At 46.4% G+C, this 23110-nt stretch overlaps 1 protein-coding gene across 4 annotated transcripts in view; it reads right to left on the minus strand.

The window, feature by feature from the left end:
* Positions 1–23110, minus strand: part of LOC139408272 (WD repeat-containing protein 7) — a 333290-nt gene that overhangs the window by 245214 nt on the left and 64966 nt on the right. For all 4 annotated transcript variants that reach the window (XM_071151971.1, XM_071151970.1, XM_071151969.1 and 1 more), the window contains 4 exons: positions 19394–19627; positions 18451–18744; positions 18005–18201; positions 9744–9835 (listed from right to left, as the gene is read on the minus strand). In XM_071151971.1, the coding sequence (XP_071008072.1) occupies positions 9744–9835; positions 18005–18201; positions 18451–18744; positions 19394–19627 (817 nt within the window). The remainder of the gene's footprint in view (positions 1–9743; positions 9836–18004; positions 18202–18450; positions 18745–19393; positions 19628–23110) is intronic.

Raw genomic sequence — 23110 nt, forward strand, 5'->3', positions numbered from 1 at the left:
AGCTGCAGGCCGGGAAGGAAACTGCTCAGGGATGTTACCAAGACGCTATTGGTGATTTTAAAAACAGCTACAGAGTTCAGTTTGGCTGTGATGGGGGAGTAAACTGAGGATGGATCAAGAACATTGTCGTGACTCCACAGTAATGACGTAAATGACAGATTGAAAAGAGGAATACAAATACGCAGAACACAAATATATAAAACATATTCCAAAAACAGGTACTAAAGTAATACTGCTAAAAAAAACACAGCAAAGAAACACACTTTTTGGCCTAAATGCAAAACACCACATCACTGAGTAACTGCCTCCTTATTTTCAAGCATGGTGGAGGCTGCATCGTGGTATGGGTATGCTTGTCAATGGCAAAGACTGGGGAGTTTTTCCAGGATAAAAAAAAAAAAACAGGATGGGACCTAAGCACAGGGAAAACCCTAGAGGAATACCTGCTTCCTTCTGCTTTACACCAGACACTTGGAGATTAAATCACCTTTCAGCAGGACAATAACCTATAACAAGGCTCAATCTACATTATAGGTGCTGTTTAGATGCACAAGTACAGTGAAATACCTTTGACAACTCAAAACCCAACAATGTACTAATCAATAGTGTAATACTAGAAAAAAAAACACGAGAAATAAGAATATGAAATACAAAATAAAGTAAGTAAGCAAGCATACTATATTCAGGAAACATTTAATAAGTCAGATCCAATACCAGGTAGATATGTATATGGAGATAATGGGACAGGGATACTGGAGTGATGGAGGTAGATATGTATAGGGGGAAGGGAACAGGGATACTGGAGTGATGGAGGTAGATATGTATAGGAGACAGGGATACTGGAGTGATGGAGGTAGATATGTATAGGGAGATAATGGGACAGGGATACTGGAGTGATGGAGGTCGATATGTATAGGGGGAAGGGGACAGGGATACTGGAGTGATGGAGGTAGATATGTATAGGGGGAAGGAGACAGGGATACTGGAGTGATGGAGGTAGATATGTATAGGGGGAAGGGGACAGGGATACTGGAGTGATGGAGGTAGATATGTATAGGGGGAAGGGGACAGGGATACTGGAGTGATGGAGGTAGATATGTATAGGAGACAGGGATACTGGAGTGATGGAGGTAGATATGTATAGGAGACAGGGATACTGGAGTGATGGAGGTAGATATGTATAGGGGGAAGGGGACAGAGATACTGGAGTGATGGAGGTAGATATGTATAGGGAGGTAATGGGACAGGGATACTGGAGGTAGTTATGTATAGGGGGAATGGGACAGGGATACTGGAGTGATGGAGGTAGATATGTATAGGGGGAAGGGGACAGAGATACTGGAGTGATGGAGGTAGATATGTATAGGATGAAGGGGACAGGGATACTGGAGTGATGGAGGTAGATATGTATAGGAGACAGGGATACTGGAGTGATGGAGGTAGATATGTATAGGATGAAGGGGACAGGGATACTGGAGTGATGGAGGTAGATATGTACAGGGATACTGGAGTGATGGAGGTAGATCTGTACAGGGATACTGGAGTGATGGAGGTAGATATGTATAGGAGACAGGGATACTGGAGTGATGGAGGTAGATATGTATAGGAGGAAGGGGGCAGGTATACTGGAGTGATGGAGGTAGATATGTATAGGGGGAAGGGGACAGGGATACTGGAGTGATGGAGGTCGATATGTATAGGGGGAAGGGGACAGGGATACTGGAGTGATGGAGGTAGATATGTATAGGGGGAAGGGGACAGGGGTACTGGAGTGATGGAGGTAGATATGTATAGGGGACAGGGATACTGGAGTGATGGAGGTAGATATGTATAAGGGGAAGGGGACAGGGATACTGGAGTGATGGAGGTAGATATGTATAGGGGGAAGGGGACAGGGATACTGGAGTGATGGAGGTAGATATGTATAGGGGGAAGGGGACAGGGATACTGGAGTGATGGAGGTAGATATGTATAGGGGACAGGGATACTGGAGTGATGGAGGTAGTTATGTATAGGGAACAGGGATACTGGAGTGATGGAGGTTGGTGTCAGACTTGATGCACCGGTACCTCTTGCCATGCCTGCAGCAGAGAAAATAGTCTATGGCTTGGGTGACAATTTCCCAGGCCTTTCTTTTCACGCCGTCTGTTATAGAGGTCCTGGATGGCAGGGGGCTCAGCCCCAGTGATGTACGGGGCTGTCCTCACCACCCTCTGATATAGAGGTCCTGGATGGCAGGAGGCTCAGCCCCAGTGATGTACGGGGCTGTCCTCACCACCCTCTGATATAGAGGTCCTGGATGGCAGGGGGCTCGGCCCCAGTGATGTACTGGGCTGTCCTCACCACCCTCTGATATAGAGGTCCTGGATGGCAGGGGGCTCGGCCCCAGTGATGTACGGGGCTGTCCGCACTACCTTCTGTAGCGCCATGCGATCGAGGGCGGTGCATTTGCCATACCAAGCAGTGACGCAGCCAGTCAAGATGCTCTCGATGGTACAGCTGTATAACCTTTTCAGGACTTGAGGGCCATTGCAAAACTTTTTCAACCTCATGAGGGGGGAAGAGGCACTGTCACGCTTTCTTCACGACTGTGTGTGTTTGGACCATTTTAAGTCTTTAGTGACTTGGACACAAAGTAACTTAAGAGGTGTTTACCAGCTCCAATGCTGCCGGTGTGCTCGCCCCCCCGTTTCCTGTTTCCAGCTCCTTGGTCTTGACGTTGAGGGAGAGGTTGTTGCTCCGGCACCACACTACCAGGTCACTGACCTCCTCCCTGTAGGCTGACTCATGGTCGTCGATGATAAGGCATACCGCCATCGTATCGTCAGCGAACTTGATAATGGCGTTGAAGTTGTGCGTGGCCACACAGTCGTGGGTGAACAGGGAGTACATGAGGGGACTAAGCACACACCCCTGAGGGACCCCTGTGTTAAGGGTCAGCGTGGATGGAGGTGATATTGCCTACCTTCACCACCTGGGGTCGGCCCGTCAAGATCCAGTTGAAGAGAAAGGTGTTCAGATCCAGAGTCCTAAGCTCGATGATGAGCTTGTAGGGGACAACGGTGTTGAACACTTCGCTGTAGTCAGTGAACAGCTTTCTCACATAGATAAGAGGAACACCTAAGAGGGTGAGGACAGCGTGGAGTGCAATAGAGATTGCGTCGTCTACGGATCTGTTGGGGCGGTATTGCTCATTGGGTCTAGGGTGTCTGGGATGGTGGAGTTAACGTGTGCCATAACAAGCCTCTCAAAAAGCACTTCCTGATTACAGATGCGAGTGCTACAGGGTGCTAGTCATTGCGGCATGAAGCCTTAGAGATCTTAGTTACAGGGATGATGGGGGTCATGTTAAAACACGTGGGGATTACAGACTGAGACAAGAAGAGTTTGATAATGACCGTGAATATGACTGCCCAGCTTCTCCACGTACGCTCTGAGAACAAGGCCTGGAATACCGTCGGGACGTGGTCGTGTAAGTGTGGAGCGAATTAAAAAGACCCTATCTCACGTTGGCCTCGGAGAGCGATGGCCCTCACACCCGGTTCCATGTTGTTGTCAATGCATTTTATGCACGTTTCGAGTTAGTCCGGTTAGTTGGGCAGACAACAGATGGTTCTTCCTTTGAATCCCGTAATGGACTGTAGCCCCTGCCACATGCACCAGGCGTTGGAGTCTGTGTAATATGATTCCACCTTATTCCTGTATTGTATTGTCATTTTGCTCAATTGATGACTTTGTGGAGGTCATAGCGGGCCTTCTTGTACTTATTCCGGTCTTTGGCGGTAGCATCAGGGTTTATTCCGGTCTTTGGCGGTAGCATCAGGGTTTATTCCGGTCTTTGGCGGTAGCATCAGGGTTTATTCCGGTCTTTGGCGGTAGCATCAGGGTTTATTCCGGTCTTTGGCGGTAGCATCAGGGTTTATTCCGGTCTTTGGCGGTAGCATCAGGGTTTATTCCGGTCTTTGGCGGTAGCATCAGGGTTTTCTACGGTATCTCTGTGTGCGGTAGCTCTTTAGTTTAGCGACAACCTCTGTTAATCCATGGCTTTTGTTTTTGGGGAAGCAACGAACCTTCCCAGTGGGAACGACGTCACCGATTTTCTAATGAAGCCGGTGACGGAGGTGGTTAAGCTCATCCATGTGACCTGCAGAGGGTCAAAACATATTCCAAACAAAGAAAAGCAGCCTCTGAGTGTACGTTTTCCTGCTTATAGCCTTGTACAGCTCATTAAGCACCAGCTTGTTATCTTTTCTCATCCAGAGGTGGCATGTAATACACACAGCGCCAGCTTGTCATATTTTCTCATCCAGAGGTGGCATGTAATACACACAGCGCCAGCTTGTCATATTTTCTCATCCTGAGGTGGCATGTAATACACACAGCGCCAGCTTGTCATATTTTCTCATCCTGAGGTGGCATGTAATACACACAGCGCCAGCTTGTTATCTTTTCTCATCTTGAGGTGGCATGTAATACACACAGCAGTCACGATAACAGCTGAAGAGGTTGAAGGGTATTTGACCATCAGGTATCCCAAGACGGGTGAACAGTGGGGAATTAGTACACCAGTTGGAGTTGATGAAGAGGCAAACTCCCCCCCCCCCCCCCCCCCCCCCCCCCTCAATATCCCCGACTCCACTGTCCTGTCAGCCTGTTGAATGGAGAAGCTGGCGGTCGAGCTGGATAGCCGTGGGTGGGTGGGGGGGGTATCTTGTCCGAGAGCCATGTTTCTGAAAAGCTAAAAAGATTGCAGTTCCGAGAGTCCCGTTGGTAGCGAATACACGATTGGAGGTCATTCATCTTATTATCAAGTGACCGGATCCCCCTCCCCTCTCTTTTCTCTAACCGTTCCTCTTCGGGAGGCGTCAGAATTACAGAAAGAGCCCAGGACAGATGAGTGGAAGTAGAAGCTGGAATTGGGGTAAGTAACTGCCGATATGATGTTCAAGAGTTCTTGTTGGTTGTAAGAAATAATAGAAGATACATTTAGTTAAAACACAGTAAAAATAAATCACAAAATAAATCACAAAAAAAGTAAAGTTGGGTCGGAGCTTTGCAAACCGGTGGCCATTCAGTACGGCGCCATCTAGGAGAATTACCCAGAAAGCCTGACAGCTGTAGTCGCTGCTAAAGGGGTCTACATGTATAGACTCAAGGGGTTGAATTTATTTACCTAATCAAGGTAAATAAGTGATTTATTTTTCATTCATATTTTTGAATTCTTTTTTACATTGTAGTATTTTGAGTAGATCATTAAAAAATGTTTTATCCCACTTCGGATCACAATGAAATGGGGGGGTGAATACTAATGACAGGCACTGTATCGGACACAGCCACGAAGAAAGAAACATCCTCTGATTCTGGGTAATAAAACAAACCGCCCCTTGTGCAAAAAAATAAATATACACATTACATGTCGGCTTTGTCTATATTTGTATTCTGTTTGTTTTTGTTAAATGATATCAAGTTTGAAGTCCTTAAATGTCACGTGCAAAGGTACAGTGAAATGCCTTTCTTGATAGCTCTAAATCAATACCAACACAGTACTCAATACCGACGGCAGCACTCAATACCGACGGCAGCACTCAATACCGACGGCAGTACGCAATACCCACGGCAGCACTCAATACCGACGGCAGCACTCAATACCGACGGCAGCACTCAATACCCACGGCAGCACTCAATACCGACGGCAGTACTCAATACCGACGGCAGCACTCAATACCGACGGCAGCACTCAATACCGACGGCAGTACGCAATACCCACGGCAGCACTCAATACCGACGGCAGCACTCAATACCCACGGCAGCACTCAATACCCACGGCAGTACTCAATACCCACGGCAGCACTCAATACCCACGGCAGCACTCAATACCCACGGCAGCACTCAATACCCACGGCAGCACTCAATACCCACGGCAGTACTCAATACCCACGGCAGTACTCAATACCCACGGCAGTACTCAATACCCACGGCAGTACTCAATACCCACGGCAGTACTCAATACCCACGGCAGTACTCAATACCCACGGCAGTACTCAATACCCACGGCAGTACTCAATACCCACGGCAGTACTCAATACCCACGGCAGTACTCAATACCCACGGCAGTACTCAATACCCACGGCAGTACTCAATACCCACGGCAGTACTCAATACCCACGGCAGTACTCAATACCCACGGCAGTACTCAATACCCACGGCAGTACTCAATACCCACGGCAGTACTCAATACCCACGGCAGTACTAAAAATAGCATAGGGTGAAGACAGTAAAATACACAAGTGATCTTTGGATAAACACCGTTTTACCTCACATTATTGTGAAGTGATGCCCAGTTACTAACTGGTTTAGAGGGGGAAAGAGCAGAAACAATTAGCATAATGAGCAGAGGGTCCTTACGGCCTGAGTGTCAACGGGAGGATGACACAGCCATTTAGCAGGTCACTACAGGACACTGCCTCTCAATTACAATATGGTGTAACGGCGGCCCCATGGCTCCGAGAGCAAATGGGGGGGTGGGGGCACGTGTGTGTGTGTGTGGAAGGGGGCGTTGTTGTTTGTTCAATTGGCCTTTGTGCCATCTGCATGGAGACCAGTACATACGTATGTGTGTGTGTGTGTGTGTTCGTTCAAGGTTAGCGGGGTCGTCGTTAGTTAATAACGACGTTCATACATAAGCACTATACTTTAATTTCTACATTTAATTATGTAGACAACAACAAAAGACGAGTGTAGCAGGGCCATGATTGGTCCATACCACACTACAATTAAAGCTGCAGTATGCGACCGCATTCACATAGAAATGCGTGTTATAGATCTGTCGTTCACATCGAAAGCAAGTCTAAGAAGCGGTAGATCTGTTCTACGTGCTCTATTTCTATGCTTCCCGTTCTTACGTTTTGTTTTTTGCGTCTTTTACTTTCGGTTTTGTACACCGGCTTCAAAACGGCTGAGAACACAACATTGTTTGGGTGACGGAAAAGATATTTCACAGTGGTTTAGATGGTAGACTGATTCTCTACACTACACTTGCTTGTTTTGTCACATAAACTGAAATTAGGTAAACTATTAGACTTTTAGCAAACCAGGAAGTGGCGGAGCGATTTCTGCATAGTGCATCTTTACATAGTTCATGTAAAAAAATAAAAAATAATTTAAGAACAGAAAAATATGAATAGTTAGATAGCTAGATATATAGATAATAGTAACATATGTGCATGCAAGAACAAATAATTTTATTCCAGGTTTATCTTCCTTTTATTAATTGAGAGTATCAAATGTGTTTAATATATGCCATTAAGACATCGTCTGATCCATAGTCATGGGGTACAATATTATTGCATATATGAACACACCACCCAAACTGACCTGGATCACCTAGCTCAGGGATGGGCAACTGACAGGGAAATCTCTGAACGCATCATGTAAGGTTGCAGTGACTTGTGGGTCTGCTGTTCAGATACATACCCCACACATGCAGTCAGAGTCAGCCTTATTCTTTTGGAGGGCCCAAGTGAAGTTTTAAGAGTCCTGAAATTCTACACATTTTTGCTAATAATATGATATCTCAGTGAGAGTGACTAACAAAATCAATGTGGGCCCCCTGGTCTGTAATTTGACCATGATTACTACAAGTTTAGACAGCTGGTAAGTTAGCCAATCTAAAACATGTTAGCTGACATGAAATAACAAGAGAGAAACTGCTGATGCACAAACACATTACCAAATGACACCTGGTGTATTTTACTGTCATCATTCTAAATGACACCTGGTGTATTGTACTGTCATCATTCTAAATGACACCTGGTGTATTGTACTGTCATCATTCTAAATGACACCTGGTGTATTGTACTGTCATCATTCTAAATGACACGTGGTGTATTGTACTGTCATCATTCTAAATGACACCTGGTGTATTGTTACTGTCATCATTCTAAATGACACCTGGTGTATTGTACTGTCATCATTCTAAATGACACCTGGTGTATTGTACTGTCATCATTCTAAATGACACGTGGTGTATTGTACTGTCATCATTCTAAATGACACCTGGTGTATTGTTACTGTCATCATTCTAAATGACACCTGGTGTATTGTACTGTCATCATTCTAAATGACACCTGGTGTATTGTTACTGTCATCATTCTAAATGACACCTGGTGTATTGTAACTGTCATCATTCTAAATGACACCTGGTGTATTGTACTGTCATCATTCTAAATGACACCTGGTGTATTGTACTGTCATCATTCTAAATGACACCTGGTGTATTGTACTGTCATCATTCTAAATGACACCTGGTGTATTGTACTGTCATCATTCTAAATGACACCTGGTGTATTGTACTGTCATCATTCTAAATGACACCTGGTGTATTGTACTGTCATCATTCTAAATGACACCTGGTGTATTGTACTGTCATCATTCTAAATGACACCTGGTGTATTGTACTGTCATCATTCTAAATGACACCTGGTGTATTGTTACTGTCATCATTCTAAATGACACCTGGTGTATTGTAACTGTCATCATTCTAAATGACACCTGGTGTATTGTACTGTCATCATTCTAAATGACACCTGGTGTATTGTACTGTCATCATTCTAAATGACACCTGGTGTATTGTACTGTCATCATTCTAAATGACACCTGGTGTATTGTACTGTCATCATTCTAAATGACACCTGGTGTATTGTTACTGTCATCATTCTAAATGACACCTGGTGTATTGTAACTGTCATCATTCTAAATGACACCTGGTGTATTGTACTGTCATCATTCTAAATGACACCTGGTGTATTGTACTGTCATCACTCTAAATGACACCTGGTGTATTGTACTGTCATCATTCTAAATGACACTTGGTGTATTGTACTGTCATCATTCTAAATGACACCTGGTGTATTGTACTGTCATCATTCTAAATGACACCTGGTGTATTGTACTGTCATCACTCTAAATGACACCTGGTGTATTGTACTGTCATCATTCTAAATGACACCTGGTGTATTGTACTGTCATCATTCTAAATGACACCTGGTGTATTGTACTGTCATCATTCTAAATGACACCTGGTGTATTCTACTATTTTAACAGTAAATTGAGACCCCGACTTAGTTCTCCCCCCTTGCTTACAAAAAGGGCCAGTTGCCTTTCCCTGGTAAAGGGCTTGTAACTAAGCATTTCACGGTAAGGTCTTCACTTGTTGTTTATTTTTATTTTTATTTTATTTTACCTTTATTTAACTAGGCAAGTCAGTTAAGAACAAATTCTTATTTTCAATGACGGCCTGGGAACAGTGGGTTAACTGCCTGTTCAGGGGCAGAACGACAGATTTGTACCTTGTCAGCTCGGGGGTTTGAACTCGCAACCTTCCGGTTACTAGTCCAACGCTCTAACCACTAGGCTACCCTGCCGCCCCGGGGCATTGGACAAACACAGCTTGATTTGGTATTGTAGAGACTGTCGGTGACACCTTAGTTTACTCCTGTGGAGACGATATGAAGTATTCTAGGGACGAGTCTCAAATGACATTCTATTTCCCCGAAATAGTGAAAAACGTTTGACCAGTGTAGTGCACTATATAGGGAATAGGGTGCATTAGGGACTCATCCTAAGTTTGAAAGGCCAGGAGCGGATTCTCTCCTAGATCAGAGGTTCACAGCGACTGCTGCCTGCTCTGTACATCAGTGGTTCTCCTAGCACCGCCCCGAGGGAAAACAGTCGTTTGTAGTTACCTTGTTTGATCTGTCCCTGCACGGCCGGACTAGACACCTGGGGGGGTGCTGCTGTCTTTTTGGGGGTCTCAGGGGTCCCGGGTCTAGGAGGCCTGGAGAATAGAATACATAAGATACTATCAAATATTTAGCAGACAGAGAAGCTTGAATTGTGTCCATGTACTGTGTAGAAAAGACAAGCTTAGTAGTATGAGGAGGGGGGGGAATGTAAGCATGTGTGTGTACGTGGTCAGAGAGAGGTGATGAACAACAAATCATCACTATACAAACACTCAAATTCCTTTTTTTATTCAGGCTAACTACAGGTTCAGATGTGTTCTGTTCTATCTAGTAGTTGAAAGGCCCAAGCCCCCCCCCCCCTCCCCCACCTCTCAGTCCACAATGTTAAAGGGAAGGTTGGCCCCATCATTATTACCTCGAACACCTGCAGTTCTCTCCTCCCACTAGGATTTCCTTCCCATCCTGACTAAATCACCAGGGCCAAAAATACACCCCAACACATATAAAATCAGAGGCTGTTAACAGGTTTCCCAGACCTCCACGTGTGATCTTTACAGCGCCTCACAGCCCACACGACCCCCTTTTAAGAAAAGCCTCGGGGTAAGTGTTCCATTCTGCTGACTACACCTGTTGCATTGGGACTAATGAAGACAACGAAGAGTAGAACAGTTTCTCTCTCGTTAGCTAAAAGTAGACATGTGCTGTACTGGGATCTGACACTAACAGGGCTGACTGTGATCCTGTGATGTTACAAATCCTGGTCTGCAGGGAAACGTTCTAACATTTAATCTGACAAAACTAGTTATTCTCTCAGGAGAGTGAAGACGGAGTAAAGTTGACAGAGAGAGAAGTTTAGCCAGAGAGAGAAGTTTAGCCAGAGAGAGAAGTCTGTGGCTTTTACTAAGTCTGGAGAAAAAGAGTGATGAGATCCTTCGTTGAGTAACCCCTCCACCCCAGTCGGGTCCTTCGTTGAGTAACCCCTCCACCCCAGCCGGGTCCTTCGTTGAGTAACCCCTCCACCCCAGCCGGGTCCTTCGTTCAGTCCCCTCCACCCCAGCCGGGTCCTTCGTTCAGTCCCCTCCACCCCAGCCGGGTCCTTTGTTCAGTCCCCTCTACCCCAGCCGGGTCCTTCGTTCAGTCCCCTCCACCCCAGCCGGGTCCTTCGTTCAGTCCCCTCTACCCCAGCCGGGTCCTTCGTTCAGTCCCCTCCACCCCAGCCGGGTCCTTTGTTCAGTCCCCTCCACCCCGGTTGGGTCCTTCGTTGAGTAACCCCTCCACCCCAGCCGGGGCCTTCGTTCAGTCCCCTCCACCCCAGCCGGGTCCTTCGTTCAGTCCCCTCCACCCCAGCCGGGTCCTTCGTTCAGTCCCCTCCACCCCAGTCGGGTCCTTCGTTGAGTAACCCCTCCACCCCAGCCGGGTCCTTCGTTCAGTCCCCTCAACCCCAGCCGGGTCCTTCATTCAGTCCCCTCCACCCCAGCCGGGTCCTTCGTTCAGTCCCCTCCACCCCAGCCGGGTCCTTCGTTGAGTAACCCCTCCACCCCAGCCGGGTCTTCGTTCAGTCCCCTCCACCCCAGCCGGGTCCTTCGTTCAGTCCCCTCCACCCCAGTCGGGTCCTTCGTTGAGTAACCCCTCCACCCCAGCCGGGTCCTTCGTTGAGTAACCCCTCCACCCCAGCCGGGTCCTTCATTCAGTCCCCTCCACCCCAGTCGGGTCCTTCATTCAGTCCCCTCCACCCCAGTTGGGTCCTTCGTTAAGTAACCCCTCCACCCCAGTCAGGTCCATCATTCAGTCCCCTCTACCCCAAGTTAGGTCCAGAAATGTGACTCCTACATCCATGGTGTGTCCCTATAAAATTTCACGACAGTAAAAACTGTCAACAACATCTTATCACAGAAAACTAACTGCACCGTCAATAGTGAAGTATTTATATTTACGTTTCAACTTTGGATCTTTATTGAATTGATGTATTTCATCCCGTTTAAGTTTGATCCCAGATGACACTTCTCCATAAAGCCTCTGCGACTAGCTAGATGTGGTAGACAGCCAACGGTAATCTGAACAACAGGAGGCCGAGTTCCTATTCATCACGCGGCACGGACACATTCACTCAGCTAGTTGGAGTCTGCATAGAAACAGGACAGAAACCCTTTAGAGTGATCAGGGGCCTATTGTCCCAGTCTGTAGAAGAGGCTTGTTCAATGATTCGCTAAGAGAGAGCTGTACAATACCTCTACCCAGACCATTCATTTAATTTAGGGCCAATCCACTGTTTATCACACTAAAGGCCAGGCCAGACGGACAGACACAGCTATGCATGCATCCCAAAAATGGCACCCCTATTCCGTATTTAGTGCAGTACGTAGGGAATATAATTCAATTTGGGATGCATCCATGGAAATGCACTCCTCTTTAACACTGAGCATCTTACCCAGTGTTAACACAAGATACAGGAAACACACACACACAACTAATAGGGTGGAAAAAGTGCAGCAAAAAGCTGAACTCCTGGGGATTGGCCAATATGGAACACATGTGTAACCACGGTAGCAATTAAAACGGAAGAGGTTGGAGATGATGGGGTAATGATTAGTCAAAATAGGTGAGGACAATTCACCTGATACGAGACTGAATCTAAACATTACAACCGTTGATTTCATGTTAAATTTTAGCTCTACTTTTCGGGCCGCATTTGTTGATAATGGACACTGAAAATACTCTGAATACAATCAGTAACATGATAGTAATATTAGAAATTGGGATAGGTGCAACATAAGACAACAATAAGGGTTTGAGTGAGAGGTCTAACTGGTGTTTCCTAGTGAACACAGCTGTCAAACCAGAGTCTTCAACTATAAGTGTTTTTTTTTTGTTCTCCTAGCTGTGCCGTTGAGGAACAAGAGCAAGCACACTTGTAGTTGTTTTGAACACAGCCCTGCATCCCTGCCTTTACACAATTACTGTTGTTGTTTAGGCCAGGGGTTCTCAAATTGTTGTGAGTCCAGGGACCCCTTTAATGTTACGAAATTCATCAGGGACCCCCTCATAGTCAGAAAAGCTCAAGTGAGATGAAAATAGCAAACAAGGAGTTTTACTTATGATGTCGGCAGAGCGTGGCTGGACAAACCAAACTCTGTCCCTAGGAAAGACCATTTTAAAGGCTTGCCTCTTGGCATCGGAAAGAAAATGTTGCCGTTTTCAAGCTACTGTAATTTCCTGCAATTCGACAAATGTGTCATTACAGAGAGATGTTTTTGTTGTTGCAGCCTTAAAGCTAATATGCTGCAATTCTACAGCTTTTTCCATGAGGCAGAGAGAAAACTGCAGTTTTAAAGCTTAAAATACATTTATGGCAACAAAAAAAAAAAAAAAATGGAGAATTACAAGATGCATTGAGTTGGAAATAAATTGATTTGGTGGAGGGTTAACACATTAGGCCCTGGCTGGGGGGGTTAACACATTAGGTCCTGGCTGGGGGGGGTTAACACATTAGGCCCTGGCTGGGGGGGGTTAACACATTAGGCCCTGGCTGGGGGGGTTAACACATTAGGCCCTGGCCTGGGGGGTTAACACATTAGGCCCTGGCTGGGAGGGTTAACACATTAGGCCATGGCTGGGGGGGTTAACACATTAGGCCCTGGCTGGGAGGGTTAACACATTAGGCCCTGGCTGGGAGGGTTAACACATTAGGCCCTGGCTGGGGATTAATACATTGTTTAAATGGGCTTTCTGGAGATTCTTTACATTTTAACCAGGAAGACATTTATTCTAGAATACTGTCATAAATCTAAGGAAGCCCACATGAAAAAAACAAAGTTTGAAATATTGAGGACTGGCTTGGAGCATCTGTATGGCTAGAAGACAGGATGAGAAGAGGTCTGTTCGTCCATCTGTACTCCCTCGTTAACTATGAACCATGACTGTCTGTCCATCTGTACTCCCTCGTTAACTATGAACCATGACTGTCCGTCCATCTGTACTCCCTCGTTAACTATGAACCATGTCTGTCCGTCCATCTGTCCGTCCCTCGTTAACTATGAACCATGTCTGTCCGTCCATCTGTACTCCCTCGTTAACTATGAACCATGTCTGTCCGTCCATCTGTCCGTCCCTCGTTAACTATGAACCATGTCTGTCCGTCCATCTGTACTCCCTCGTTAACTATGAACCATGTCTGTCCGTCCATCTGTCCGTCCCTCGTTAACTATGAACCATGTCTGTCCGTCCATCTGTACTCCCTCGTTAACTATGAACCATGTCTGTCCGTCCATCTGTCCGTCCCTCGTTAACTATGAACCATGTCTGTCCGTCCATCTGTACTCCCTCGTTAACTATGAACCATGTCTGTCCGGCCATCTGTCCGTCCCTCGTTAACTATGAACCATGTCTGTCCGTCCATCTGTACTCCCTCGTTAACTATGAACCATGTCTGTTCGTCCATCTGTACTCCCTCGTTAACTATGAACCATGACTGTCCGTCCATCTGTACTCCCTCGTTAACTATGAACCATGACTGTCCGTCCATCTGTACTCCCTCGTTAACTATGAACCATGTCTGTCCGTCCATCTGTACTCCCTCGTTAACTATGAACCATGTCTGTCCGTCCATCTGTACTCCCTCGTTAACTATGAACCATGTCTGTCCGTCCATCTGTCCGTCCCTCGTTAACTATGAACCATGTCTGTCCGTCCATCTGTACTCCCTCGTTAACTATGAACCATGTCTGTCCGTCCATCTGTCCGTCCCTCGTTAACTATGAACCATGTCTGTCCGTCCATCTGTACTCCCTAGTTAACTATGAACCATGTCTGTTCGTCCATCTGTAGTCCCTCGTTAACTATGAACCATGACTGTCCGTCCATCTGTACTCCCTCGTTAACTATGAACCATGACTGTCTGTCCATCTGTACTCCCTCGTTAACTATGAACCATGTCTGTCCGTCCATCTGTACTCCCTCGTTAACTATGAACCATGTCTGTCCGTCCATCTGTACTCCCTCGTTAACTATGAACCATGTCTGTCCGTTCATCTGTCCGTCCCTCGTTAACTATGAAGCATGTCTGTCCGTCCATCTGTCCGTCCCTCGTTAACTATGAACCATGTCTGTCCGTCCATCTGTACTCCCTCGTTAACTATGAACCATGTCTGTCCGTCCATCTGTCCGTCCCTCGTTAACTATGAACCATGTCTGTTCGTCCATCTGTCCGTCCCTCGTTAACTATGAACCATGTCTGTCCGTCCATCTGTACTCCCTCGTTAACTATGAACCATGTCTGTCCGTCCATCTGTCCGTCCCTCGTTAACTATGAACCATGTCTGTCCGTCCATCTGTACTCCCTCGTTAACTATGAACCATGTCTGTCCGTCCATCTGTACTCCCTCGTTAACTATGAACCATGTCTGTCCGTCCATCTGTACTCCTTCGTTAACTATGAACCATGTCTGTCCGTCCATCTGTACTCCCTCGTTAACTATAAACCATGTCTGTCCGTCCATCTGTCCGTCCCTCGTTAACTATGAACCATGTCTGTCCGTTCCCCCCCCCCGTTTTATGTAAGATAATAATACAAACACACATCAAGGGGAACCGGGCCGGCCATCGACAGAATTCATAAAATTGTCATCATCTTTCTGTCATTTCAGCAACAGCATGTTGTTAATTCATTCAGCTTCCCTACGAGACCAAGAGAAGGAAGCTCCAACAATCAGACCACCTCTGCCCCGGTCTCTGCTCGCGGGTCACTGTACAAATAGCAAACTAAGACTGAACAACAGCGCAATACAAACCAGGCAATCCTCCCCAATTTCAGCAACGCCTCACCAGGGGCCCACAGAGGAAATGGGGCCTGGGGGTACAACAGACTTGGGACAGGTAATCGCAGGGCCAGGGGCCCACAGAGGACATGGGGGGGCCTGGGGGTACTACAGACTGAGGATCTACCCACCATTCAAAGCTACACAGCACCCTTCTTAATGTTAGACATACATACATACATACATGTCGAGCAAGCGCAGTTCAGAGTAAATATTTATTGCATTTTCCTTTTCCAAATGGGCGGTAATTTAGAATGCATCAGATACTGTATTTGCGATAGCACAGCTTCTCCCTGTGTCACTCAGTCTTCCCGCTCTTTCACTCTAACCCAGCCCCTTTTCCTTTGGGTAACAAGCTGTCACATCTGTTCCGCCCGCTAGGGACGTTTTCCTTATGACGTAATTTGTAATCAAGTTACGATTTAATGATGTATGTGTAATTCTGTGTGATTAGTTGGGTATTTAGTAAATAAATAATTAAACCCTATTCTGTATTGCTGATTCAACTTGTTAGGCAGGGTTTGTGCAAATAACCAAGACTTTACAACTTTCAGATGAGACTGAATTAAGAGGACGATTAATATTGACTGCTATTGATGTAAAATATTACTAGGTCTTTAAGAGTTTATTCGGAAGATAACATCTCTATAAATATTATTTTGGGGTGCCCGACTCTCTAGTTAATTACATTTACATGATTAGCTCAATCAGGTAATATTAATTACGGATAAATGATTTTATAGAATAGCATGTCATATCACTTAATCCGGCATAGCCAAAGAATCGACAATACATACATCGAGCAGGGTTCTACCTACATACACATCGAGCAGGGTTCTACCTACATACACACACACGTCGAGCAGGGTTCTACCTACATACACACACACGTCGAGCAGGGTTCTACCTACCTACATACACATCGAGCAGGGTTCTACCTACCTACACACACGTCGAGCAGGGTTCTACCTACCTACACACACGTCGAGCAGGGTTCTACCTACATACACACACGTCGAGCAGGGTTCTACCTACATACATACACGTCGAGCAGGGTTCTACCTACATACACACACACGTCGAGCAGGGTTCTACCTACATACACACACACGTCGAGCAGGGTTCTACCTACATACACACACACGTCGAGCAGGGTTCTACCTACCTACATACACAACGAGCAGGGTTCTACCTACATACATACACACGTCGAGCAGGGTTCTACCTACATACATACGTCGAGCAGGGTTCTACCTACATACATACACACGTCGAGCAGGGTTCTACCTACCTACATACACATCGAGCAGGGTTCTACCTACCTACACACACGTCGAGCAGGGTTCTACCTACCTACACACACGTCGAGCAGGGTTCTACCTACATACACACACGTCGAGCAGGGTTCTACCTACATACATACACGTCGAGCAGGGTTCTACCTACATACATACACACGTCGAGCAGGGTTCTACCTACATACACACACACGTCGAGCAGGGTTCTACCTACATACACACACACGTCGAGCAGGGTTCTACCTACATACACACACACGTCGAGCAGGGTTCTACCTACCTACATACACAACGAGCAGGGTTCTACCTACATACATACACACGTCGAGCAGGGTTCTACCTACATACATACGTCGAGCAGGGTTCTACCTACATACATACACACGTCGAGCAGGGTTCTACCTACCTACACACACATCGAGCAGGGTTCTACCTACATACACACACGTCGAGCAGGGTTCTACCTACATACACACACATCGAGCAGGGTTCTACCTACATACACACACGTCGAGCAGGGTTCTACCTACATACACACACATCGAGCAGGGTTCTACCTACATACATACACACACATCGAGCAAGGTTCTACCTACATACACACACATCGAGCAAGGTTCTAATGTGTTGTGTTTGGTATTGTCTTGTTGGTGGAATCTAATGTGTTACACAGTACACTTTTTTATTTGTTTCCGCCTGCGTGTGTGTGTGTGTGTGTGTGTGTGAGATGTGTGTGAGCAAGAGTGTGTACGCACATCTTTTAAAAAAGGGGCAATCAGCCATTGCTACATGTATATTTGGACTTCTAAATGAATGATATGTACCCATTGATTTTTTTTTAAAGAATATTGCATCCCTCATGAGCTCAACTGTCACAGTCCACCAGTAAACAAAGAAAATATTTAAACTATACAGCCTCAAAACATGGTTCAAACTATCATTGTGACATCATGGCTGGTCAGGCCTTGCCTCCACAGCTCCGTCTATGAATTTGACAGAGTGGATACGTTCCTCCAGCCTCATTCCTCAGCTGTTTACCGAAACAGAGGAATGGGAGACTGCTTGGTTATCGTTTCTACTGCCGATTGCCCCTTTAATGAAATATCACCCCGAGCCAGGGTCTCGGTAACCGTGTGACAACGCTGCGTACCTGACGGGTGCCTTCTTCATGTGTTCTCCCACGAAGGTGGCATTGGTCATGCCCATCAGGGTGTTAGCCAATGAGATGACAGAGAGCAGGTGCTGGGTAGTCACGGCCCGGGACACTCCGTATGTCCCTTTACCCACCATCTCTGACAGGGACAACTTCCTGCCCGTGGACAGGGCCATCTGACGCAGCAGGGACTCCTAATTAGTACGGAGGAGTTACATATTGAGTCTAAAAACACACACACACACATACATACATACCTATATAGATATCTATATATACACATATATATATACACACACACACACACACACACACACACACACACACACATATACATATACATATACATATACATATATATATATACACACATACACATATATACACACACACACACAAAAATATACAAAAAATCCATAAATTGTAACAAATGTAAATCTTACCTTGAAGGTAGGCAGCATGAGAGACATATGACCTCCACGGGATATGAGACCGAAGGAGATGGGGCAGTGGGGTTTGAGCATGCCCAGTCTGCTCAGACACACCTCGTCCAGGGGTCCGTTGAGGCCCCAGGCGTGGAGACAGGACATGAACAGTTTGGCCGTGTCCATAGTCAGGTTATACTCCAACAGAGACAGAGACTTAGACTTCTCCTCGCGTCTCCTCATCTCCTCCTCTTCCTCCTCGTCTTCATCCAGGAGGTGCTCCTTAATGGTCTCCTTCATAGTCTCCTTCACCTGTTGGACATGACAAAATGGCCACCAGTCAGTAATAAAAACAACAGAAATAATAATTATTGTTGCTTATTGTGAGCAGTTCTTATGAGAAGTATTTCAATGGGATTATTGTCCAAGGAAATGTTATACAGTCAGATTCTCATGAAAAGGTACACGGTACATAAGGTCAAGTAATTGTATAAGTCCAACAATTACTTTTGTTGTGAATAATGTGAAAATAATCTGTAATAAGGGTGCACCCTATTGGCACCCTCGTCCCCATTTGGCCAGAGCCAGCATGGCACCCTCGTCCCCATTTGGCCAGAGCCAGCATGGCACCCTCGTCCCCATTTGGCCAGAGCCAGCATGGCACCCTCGCCCCCATTTGGCCAGAGCCAGCATGGCACCCTCGCCCCCATTTGGCCAGAGCCAGCATGGCACCCTCGCCCCCATTTGGCCAGAGCCAGCATGGCACCCTCGCCCTCATTTGGCCAGAGCCAGCATGGCACCCTCGCCCCCATTTGGCCAGAGCCAACATGGCACCCTCGTCCCCATTTGGCCAGAGCCAACATGGCACCCTCATCCCCATTTGGCCATAGCCAAAAGTGCACTATACAGGTAGTCATCCCAGTCCCAACCCAGCAGGACCAACTAGCCATCCTTCCTTCACCTGTTTGAAGATCTTGTTGGCGAGGAAGGACCCTCCCTTGTCGGCTGCTCCCTGGGCCTTCTGGAGGGTCTCTGGGGAGACCAGGGTGGGGTTGGGCCGCTGGGCCTCCTCCGTCAGCAGCTGGATGATCACCGACTCCACGTCAAAGAACAGGACATGCATGTCAGGGTCTGTCAGATTGGTCTTCATGGCCTGCACCACCAGACTGTTGTTGGAGTACTTCTGCAGGTTGCCCTGGGAAACAACATAGACGGAGAATCCTGAATGAATCGTGAATAATGATGAGTGAGAAAGTAACAGACGCACAAATATCACACATAACGTCTCACCATTATAATAAGAGGTTAGCCTTTTATATCATACCCACCAAGACATGCTAACGTCTCACCATTATAATAAGAGGTTATTGTTATAAAAGATGAACCTCTTATTATAATGGTGAGACGTTAGTGGTTGTGATATTTGTGCGTCTGTTACTTTCTCACCCATCATTATTCACGATTCATTCCGGATTATCTGTAACCATGGTAGCATCCACATGAATGTAGAAGTGTTTAGAAACATGTTCTATTCTCATTTACAATAAAAGTGACTCAATACATGATTTACCATTCATTTCTATTGGACACAAAATAATCTAAAACACAACCAAAACAAAGTGAAAATGCATCCAATAAATTTGTAGAGTCACAAACTTGATGTAATAATTGCGTGCTATGAATATAGAACCAAACACTTCACTTTTTACTAATTTAATACACATGCGTGAATTTGTCTCCTAAAATGGTGGGACTATGTACAACAAGTGGTGTAATTTATAAACGGTTCATCTGATATGGATGAAAATACCCTCAAATTAAAGCTGACAGTCTGCACTTTAACCTCATAGTCAACATATCATTTCAACCCCAAAGCGCTGGAAGTACAGAGCCAAAACACAAACAAAACAATGTGTCACTGTGTCCCAATACTTTTAGGAGTTCAATGTATATGTCAACTCTGAACAGCAGTCCATCAATCTCAATCACCGTGTTACCCTTCCATTTCACTGTGTCTGGATTCATGAGCAAAGATTTAGATACAGGTTTAGTCACTGTGTGTGTTAACATGGTATATTTCACCTCCAATGTCCCCCATCTTTTTTTCTACAGAATCTCATTCTGTTTTCTAACCACAGCAAGTCTCATTTAAAAACATGCTAATCCCTATTCAACTTGAAAGACACTACACTCTTTTCACAGGAAAGGATGTTCACATATAGACCTTGTTTGTTTCTAATGACTGGACTAGGACGTCACAACATTAGTTCACTTTCTTCCAAGAGGAGAGAGAGGATAAAAAACGAGAGAAGGAGAGAGAGAGAAAGAACGAGAGAGAGAAAGAACGAGAGAGAGAAAGAACGAGAGAAGGAGAGAGAAAGAACGAGAGAAGGAGAGAGAAAGAACGAGAGAAGGAGAGAGAAAGAACGAGAGAGAAATAACGAGAGAACGAGAGAGAAATAACAAGAGAACGAGAGAACGAGAGAGAACGAGAGAAGGAGAAAGAACGAGAGAAGGAGAAAGAACGAGAGGAGGAGAAAGAACGAGAGGAGGAGAAAGAACGAGAGGAGGAGAAAGAACGAGAGGAGGAGAAAGAACGAGAGGAGGAGAAAGAACGAGAGGAGGAGAAAGAACAAGAAGATAAGTAGAGAGAGGAGAGAGAAGAGCGAGAAAGACAGAGAGAAGCTGCTGTTAGGTCCCCAAGCCCCCTAACCCCCATCCTGCATCTGCTCTGTCTGGGAGGGAGGGAGGGAGGGAGGGAGGGAGGGAGGTAGGGAGGGCTCAGACAATAGAGTAAGGTCTATCTCTAACAATTAGCACACTGAGGGTCAGCATTGTCACTGTGCTCAATGGCAGTTAAACAGCTTCAATGGGCACTGCTGTGTGTGTCTCAGTGATCACAGAGCAGAACAAGGTCAGGCGTAGGGGAGAAAGGATGAGGGATGGAGGGAGGCCTAACAGGCTGGACCTCCTCTATCGGCTTCATGACATGAGAGGACACAAAACCAACTACTTTACACCAGCATCTCAGTGAAAAATTACAAAACCAGAACGCACAATATACCAAAAAGGGACATTGGTTTGTTATGGGACTTGAACAAACAATTACACTGTGGTTTGTTATGGGACTTGAACAAACAATTACACTGTGGTTTGTTATGGGACTTGAACAAACAATTACACTGTGGTTTGTTATGGGACTTGAACAAACAATTACACTGGTTTGTTATGGGACTTGAACAAACAATTACACTGTGGTTTGTTATGGGACTTGAACAAACAATTACACTGTGGTTTGTTATGGGACTTGAACAAACAATTACACTGTGGTTTGTTATGAGACTTGAACAAACAATTACACTGTGGTTTGTTATGGGACTTGAACAAACAATTACACTGTGGTTTGTTATGGGACTTGAACAAACAATTACACTGTGGTTTGTTATGGGACTTGAACAAACAATTACACTGTGGTTTGTTATGGGACTTGAACAAACAATTACACTGTGGTTTGTTATGGGACTTGAACAAACAATTACACTGTGGTTTGTTATGGGACTTGAACAATAGCACATAGTATGATTGTGATATACATGTTGCATGACCAGTACTCCGAAACTATTTTTGAATGAGTAGCAAAATCTATAATTATAGTAATAGAGTTGGATTTTAAAAAGAAGGCAACATGGCGTGATGTGTGTTATAAGTCATTATTGAAAGTTAGAACCATGACCCTGTCTGATAGGAGTCTCTTCTCTCTGATAAATGTCTAGCACACACACACACACACACACACACACACACACACACACACACACACACCAGCAGAGAGAAGCGCAGCGGCGTGAGGATAGGTACAGTCCAGCTCCTTGGTCGGTCTGGGATTGGAGCCATCGGCTCGGTCGGTCTGGGATTGGAGCCATCGGCTCGGTCGGTCTGGGATTGGAGCCATCGGCTCGGTCGGTCTGGGATTGGAGCCATCGGCTCGGTCGGTCTGGGATTGGAGCCATCGGCTCGGTCGGTCTGGGATTGGAGCCATCGGCTCGGTCGGTCTGGGATTGGAGCCATCGGCTCGGTCGGTCTGGGATTGGAGCCATCGGCTCGGTCGGTCTGGGATTGGAGCCATCGGCTCGGTCGGTCTGGGATTGGAGCCATCGGCTTGGTCGGTCTGGGATTGGAGCCATCGGCTTGGTCGGTCTGGGATTGGAGCCATCGGCTTGGTCGGTCTGGGATTGGAGCCTTCGGCTTGGTCGGTCTGGGATTGGAGCCTTCGGCTTGGTCGGTCTGGGATTGGAGCCATCGGCTTGGTCGGTCTGGGATTGGAGCCATCGGCTTGGTCGGTCTGGGATTGGAGCCATCGGCTTGGTCGGTCTGGGATTGGAGCCATCGGCTTGGTCGGTCTGGGATTGGAGCCATCGGCTTGGTCTGTCTGGGATTGGAGCCATCGGCTTGGTCGGTCTGGGACTGGAGCCATCGGCTTGGTCGGTCTGGGACTGGAGCCATCGGCTTGGTCGGTCTGGGACTGGAGCCATCAGCTTGGTCAGTCTGGGACTGGAGCCACCAGCTTGGTCGGTCTGGGACTGGAGCCACCAGCTTGGTCGGTCTGGGACTGGAGCCACCAGCTTGGTCGGTCTGGGACTGGAGCCACCAGCTCGGTCGGTCTGGGACTGGAGCCACC

Source organism: Oncorhynchus clarkii, chromosome 5 (genome assembly GCF_045791955.1).
Source record: "Oncorhynchus clarkii lewisi isolate Uvic-CL-2024 chromosome 5, UVic_Ocla_1.0, whole genome shotgun sequence".
Taxonomy (NCBI): domain Eukaryota; kingdom Metazoa; phylum Chordata; class Actinopteri; order Salmoniformes; family Salmonidae; genus Oncorhynchus; species Oncorhynchus clarkii.